The sequence below is a fragment of the Giraffa tippelskirchi genome, chromosome 10 (genome assembly GCF_054371585.1).
Source record: "Giraffa tippelskirchi isolate mGirTip1 chromosome 10, T2T-mGirTip1v1.2.pri, whole genome shotgun sequence".
Taxonomy (NCBI): Eukaryota; Metazoa; Chordata; class Mammalia; order Artiodactyla; family Giraffidae; genus Giraffa; species Giraffa tippelskirchi.
Genome location: NC_137284.1, coordinates 1,877,333 through 1,883,525, shown reverse-complemented (window position 1 = coordinate 1,883,525; position 6,193 = coordinate 1,877,333). Strand labels below are relative to the sequence as shown.

Genomic DNA, 6,193 nt, shown 5'->3' with positions numbered 1-6,193 from the left:
TTTACATTCAATGGAGCCGGGAAAGCACACCCACAGCTGGGGCTGCAGTTCCAGGGCAGAGGGAATCCCGGGAGGCATTAGTTTAGTGAAGCACGTGACAAGGGACGGGGTCCAGGCCCTTCTGGGAACCCCACACAAGGCGAGTGGCCAGCCAGGCTGGTCTCCCCTTTCCTTGGGGACCCGGAGCCCTGGGGTAGGGGACACAGTGGCAGGGCCAGGCCGGGGCTTGACAGCAGTCATGGGAGCCGCGCTGCCTCCTGTCTGCCCCCCGGCACCCTCTGGGGACCAGCCTCATCACCCTGCACAGCAGTCGGCAGTCCTGGTGACACCGGTCATCCCCCTACACAACCTGGGCAGCAGAGTGCGGGGCCACCCGCGGCCGCTTCCGCCCACACTCACACTCTGCTCTCCCCAGATCCACTACATCAGCCCCCGTCCCCAGCCCTCACGCGAGCAGCTGCGAGTCCTCCCCAAGATGGGCTGGGGTCTCAGCCTCTTGCTCGGGACCAAGGAGGGGCTCGCCTCAGTCCAACAGAAAGACCTCCTCCTGACGAGCGCAGGATGATGGGGGCTCGAGGCCGGAGGGCCCAGGCCACGGTCCCCGGGGGAGAGGCGGTCCACACAGACACACGGGGCCAGAGAAACACGCAGAGCCTTTACTGCCTCCGGGCGGGGACGGGTCAGGCCCCCATTGTCCCCAGCCCACGCCCTGGCGAGGTCTCCGCTCCCTGGGGGCATTTACAGGCAGCTGGCGGGCTGGCACGCTGCCCTGGAGCCCTGAGGCTGCTCCAGCCCTGAAGCCACCCCGATGGGCAGCGGTGGCCAGCCTTCCAGCACAGCCAGGTCAGGGAGGTGGCCAGGCGGTCTCCCGGCTCACACCTCCGCGCCTGGGGCCTCGGGGCTGCCGCCCTTGCTCCGGAAGTGGTCCCTGCTCCGCTTCTTGCTGCCATGGAAACCCACTGTCTCCACCAGTGGGGGGCTGGACCCAGACCCAGCGTGGGCCATGCCCGCAGGTGCACCCACCTCCTGCAGGCCCCCTCGGGGTCCGCTCCACTCCTCAGCTTCGGGGCTCCCGGGCCTGGCCAGATGGGCCAGCTCCACGGGGCCCTCACCCCCTGCCGCTCCTGGATCCCCAGGGTCGCCCCTGCCCGGCTCCCCCGCCTTCCTCTGGCCCCTCTTCCTGTCAGGCCGAGTCTCACTGGTTCGGGCAGGCTTGGTGAAGACGAGCCGGCCCTCCCCGCAGCTGGAGGGGTCCTGGTTGAAGGAGAGCATGTAGTCGCTGGGGGTGGCCAGGTTCCGCGGGCCCAGGATGGCCAGGGCAGCGGCCCGGTTGCTCTGCTCACTGGCCTCGGCCACATCTTCCAGGCTGTACCTGGTCCAGCGCTCAGGGTGGGTCATGTAGTCAGGGACGGGAGGCACCCTTGGGGGAGCAGGGCTCCCAGTGGCCCTACCTGAGCCGCCCGCTGCAGGCTGGCTGGAGGGTGTCAGCAGCTGCCGGAAGCCCCCCCTGTCACCCGGGCTGGCTGGAGCCACAGCGGGCACAGCCCGCCTGGCGGCCCCCTCCAAGCCATCAAAGATGCTGTGGCTGCGCTGGGAGAAGGTGGAGCTTGTGCCTCTCAGGTGGAAGGGCTGCACCGCCTCTGTGGGGAGGCCCCCGGGGGGCAAGGGGGGCTCATCGGGGCCCGAATCCCCGGGAGCCTCCCCAGGCAGCCCCCCGGGGGATAGGGTGTCCACCCCAGCATCATCGGGCAGACTGAGGTCGGAGTCCGAGTCGCTGAGGGAATCAGTGTCAGGAGGCAGGGCGTCGACCTCCGAGTCAAGGAAGTGTTGGCTGTCCCCTGCCTCTGCCATGTGTCCCCAGACCACGCCACACCTGCACCAAAACAGCCCCGGAATCCCCGAGGCCATCGCACGCTCAGACCTGCCAGCCGGGGCAGGATCAGCAGGAAGAGCAGCGTCCAAGGAAGAAGGGCCAGCGCCCCCCACCCCCCGAAAGCCCTCCTCTTACCTCCCCGTCTGCTGGACGCCTGCTGGACGCTGGAGGGCAGGTGGGCTGAACACTGATGAAGGTTCTTGGTGGCAAAGGCCCCTGGGCACGGCTCTGCTCAGCGGCTCAGTGACTGGCTAAGGGCAGGGAGGAACAGCCAGCCATCAGACCAGACGGCGGACCCGTAGGAGTGGTGCCAATACCCCCGGAGTGGGCCTGGGTTTACAAAGCACCCAAAACAGCCAGGCCCAGAAGCTGGTCCTTTTGACTTGTCACCTCCCTCAGTCCTCGCCAGGCAGGTCTGACTAGAGCCACTAGGGGGCCGCACAGGGTGGTCTGGTAGAGAGCAGCCAGGAGGGGCGTCAACCCAGGCTCAACAGCAAGCCTTGCGCTCCCTCTACCGGCCAAGTGCAGTACGTGACAGGCAGTATGCTCAGCAGCGTCCGCCGATTCTTTGCAGCCCTTTGGATTGTAGCCTGCCAGGCTCCTCTGTCAATAGGATTTTTCAGACAAGAATACTGGAGTGGGCTGCCATTTCCTTCTCCAATAAATAATGAAGAAATGAATGAATGAGACGTATAACATGTGATTCTGTGCTAAAGCAGGTATCCTCCTCCTCACACTGGCTAGCAGCTGCAGGTGTGAAATATTTACAAAAAATCTGTGGAATACAAACTGGAAACTGAGGATATTCTGGCCATTTAACTGAGTAATTTCTCACTTGGGAGCAAGACTGTCACTGTTTCATTTTGACACAGTGCCAGCGCTTCCACACACTAGCATATTCAACTGTGTTTTGCCTTGTAACCTACATACTTTCTAATGGATTACAAGGTGTTGTGAAGGGTAATCACACTTTTCAAAAAGTGAAATCATAGAATCTACTTCAGATCAGTCTAATCTTGGTAACTGACAAGTCCTGTGGTGGTTCCACGTGATAGCTTATTAACATGTTTTTGGGTCAGTGAGTGCTCAGAGGTACGGAAAACAGCTGACAGTCATGACAGTAACTGCAAACCGGTCACTGAAAAGCTCAAACTGACTCACAGTCAGGACTTCATAAACACTTGCTGTGTGGCTGAAGAGTGCGTTTATTCACTTTGCTAACAATTGCAATTAAGAATTTTAGAGCTTGCTGCAGGATGCTGCCCGGGGAATGGGCAGGCAGGAAGTACTCCACAAAGCCGGAGGCACCTGCCGTCTCTGTGGGGAGGAGGTGAGCTCCTGAGTGCTGGGAGATGCCCTGGGAGCTCCAAAAGGGACGGCAGCCAGGCCCTCGGCATCTGAGGGTCAAGGTCTCAGGAAGCTGGCTCAGCCTTGCTTGGCAGAGGCCAGCCCCACAGCTCCTGAGGCAACATCCAGGATCCTGTGATCCTCCACACACCCTTCACTTTCCCAGCGGAGCACAGAGGTCCTGCCAACACCTGGTTAGCAGTCCAGTGTCACCAGGCACCCTGAAACTTGTTTCCAGGCTCAGAGGACAGGCCTCAGCCTCCGTCCACCAACTTCCTATTCCCACCAAGCCTTCCTTGCTTGCCCAGAGTGACTCCGTTGCTCCTGCACCCACCAAAGACCAGGCCAGGTGGAGCACTACTCCAGGTCAAACACAGGCGAGGTCTCCATTCCTCTGGGCTTTGCGTGACTCCCAAAATTAAGGAACAACTAACTCCAGGAAAGGGGACAGGAAGTAAACGCCAACGGTGTCTGTTTTAGGCTGGGGGGACCGGAGCGGGGAGATAATTTGCCCTTCATTCAGTACACTGGAGGCAAAGCTGGAGTTCCAACCAGCCTCCGGCTTCCTAAACTTGCACTCCCGTCCCCTGGACGCCCGTGATCAGTGGGACACGCCGAGGGGAGCCGGGAATCGCGCCCCAAGATCGGGCATGCCAGGTCTACGTCTCTGAGAACTTCCAGAGCTCACTGCGGGGGAGAGCTGAGTCCAGGCTGACGGAGGCGCGGTTTTCTCAGGGCCGGGGTCGGGGCTGGCCAGGTCCCAGGGAGCGCTGGCTTCCTTGCGGGTTGTCTCTCTCCCCCGGAAGGCAGAACTTTGATTTTCTCCACTCTACGCGCCCAGAATCTCGGCGCGTGCCCAGCAGGCGCTCGTGTCAGCGGCCTGAATCCTGCGGCCACGTCGGGCCGGGGGGAGCCAAGGGTCCGGGCCTCACGAGGGTCTCCCTGGGCGGGGCAGCAGACTACGGACAGTGGCGTGCTGAAGCCCGACGGGTCAGCAGTACGGCCCTCCCCACCAAAAACCTACCGGCTCACTTCGGCCTGGCTGCCTCCATCTTGCGCCGCGCTCAGCCCTTTGGGAAACCGAGTCCCCCGGTGGCAGAGCGCCGCTTCTCCCGCGCCTGAAGAACTACATCTCCCACAAGGCTCCCGGCTTCCACCCCCGAGGCCTATCGGGAGTGATGTCTTTGCGCATGAACTGCCTTCTCTACAGGAAACGGTGGCGCTCCTTCGCGAAGAGACCGGAATTGATTCAGGAAGGGACTCGGCGTGAGGAGGCAGGGCTGCTACTCCCAGAATGCTCCAGGGCTAACGGCCAGAGCCTCGCTCCTGGGACCGTAGCCCGCTTTGCCGGAAGCCGCAAGAACCGGAAGTACGTCAACATTCCCGGCGCGGTTCCCGGGCACTTCCGGTCCGGTTCTGAAGCAGGCGGCCCTGCCTTTTTGGGTCCCTGGAGCTGGGCCGCGGGGCGTGTCCCGCGGTGCTCATTTGTCCCGTCCACTGGACGGCTCAGGCGGGCAGCCGCGCGGCAAACCTCCTGACGGAGGCGCCCTGGCCTCGCCTGCCGATCGTCTGACTGGCCATTTCTACCCCGAAAGTGAAAGTCTCCCTGTCGTGTCCGACTTTGCGACCCCGTGGACTATACAGTCCATGGAATTCTCCAGACCAGAATATTGGGATGGGTAGCCCTTCCCTTCTCCAGGGGATCTTCCCAACCCAGGGATTGAACCCAGGTCTCCCACACTGCAGGCGGAGTCTTTTCTCGCTGAGCCACCAGGGAAGCACCCACTGAAGCTCAGCGCAGATCCTCGTCTCCCCTGGTGGACGGCCAGAGCGAGCCCCCTCGGCCAGGGCTGCACTCAGGAGTCCAGGGTTCAGGCCGCGCTGCGGCCCAGCCCAGGAACCCAGAGAGGAAACAGGGCCCATTTTAATGTGCAACCTTTGGACACATCTTATGGCATCTGATCCCATCACTTCATGGCAAACAGATGGGGAAACAGTGACAGACTTTATTTTTGTGGGCTCTAAAAATCACTGCAGATGGTGACGGCAGCCATGAAATTAAAAGACGCTTGCTTCTTGGAAGAAAAGCTAGGACCAACCTAGACGGCTTATTAAAAAGCAGAGACATTACTTTGCCAACAAAGGTCCGTGTAGTCAAAGGTATGGTTTTTCCAGTGGTCAGGTATGGATGTGAGAGTTGGACCGTAAAGAAAGCTAAGCGCCAAAGAATTGATGCTTTTGAACTGTGGTGTTGGAGAAGACTCTTGAGAGTCCTTTGGACCGCAACATCAAACCAGTCAATCCTAAAGGAAATCAGTCCTGAATGTTCATTGGAAGGACCGATGCTGAAGTTGAAACTCCAGTACTTCGGCCATCTGATGCGAAGAACTGACTCATTTGAAAAGACCCTGATGCTGGGAAAGATTGAAGGCAAGAGAAGGGGACGACAGAGGATGAGATGGTTGGATGGCATCACCGACTCAATGGACATGAGTTTGAGTAAACTCCGGGAGTTGGTCATGGACAGGGAGGCCTGGCGTGCTGTAGTCCATGAGGTTGCAAAGAGCTGGACATGACTGAGTGACTGAACTGAACTGGGGACATGTCATCCCTAAAGGTGCCCACACGCAGGGCCTCACCAGCAATGAGGGGTCCAGGCCACCCCAGGCACTAATTCACATCGCAGCTTGTAGAGGGTCTCGCAGCATGGGGAGAAGTAAAAAGGAGCAGGTTCCTTGGGCCATCCGTCTCCCCACCCACCAGCCCCCATTTGGACTTTGGAGCAGGCCTACAGAGGCCCTGTGACCCCCAATGCAGGGCTGGGGCCTAATTTCCAATATCAGCCCCCAAGAAGGCCACCGGGAGCCCTTGACATATGAATCCCAACCAGGGACTTGGAGCCTCAAGAGATCAATTTAGTGTACAGACGGGTCAGTACCTGCCTGCAGCTCATGGTGACGTTACCCAGCATTC

General features: G+C 60.3%; 1 protein-coding gene across 2 annotated transcripts; it reads right to left on the bottom strand.

Moving 5' to 3' along the window:
• Nucleotides 1-634: 634 nt before the first annotated feature.
• TSSC4 (tumor suppressing subtransferable candidate 4) lies at nt 635-4,302 on the bottom strand. 2 transcript variants are annotated; one of them, XM_081533320.1, is made up of 3 exons: nt 3,555-4,302; nt 2,009-2,124; nt 635-1,873 (listed from the first exon to the last, which is right to left on the bottom strand). In XM_081533320.1, exon 3 carries the CDS (start codon nt 1,849-1,851, stop codon nt 874-876), a length of 978 nt encoding a protein of 325 aa, XP_081389446.1. In that variant the 5' UTR covers nt 1,852-1,873; nt 2,009-2,124; nt 3,555-4,302; the 3' UTR covers nt 635-873. The 2 variants fall into 2 exon arrangements, with proteins under 2 accessions (XP_081389446.1, XP_081389445.1); XM_081533319.1 differs by having other exon boundaries at nt 4,245-4,302.
• Nucleotides 4,303-6,193: the final 1,891 nt, after the last annotated feature.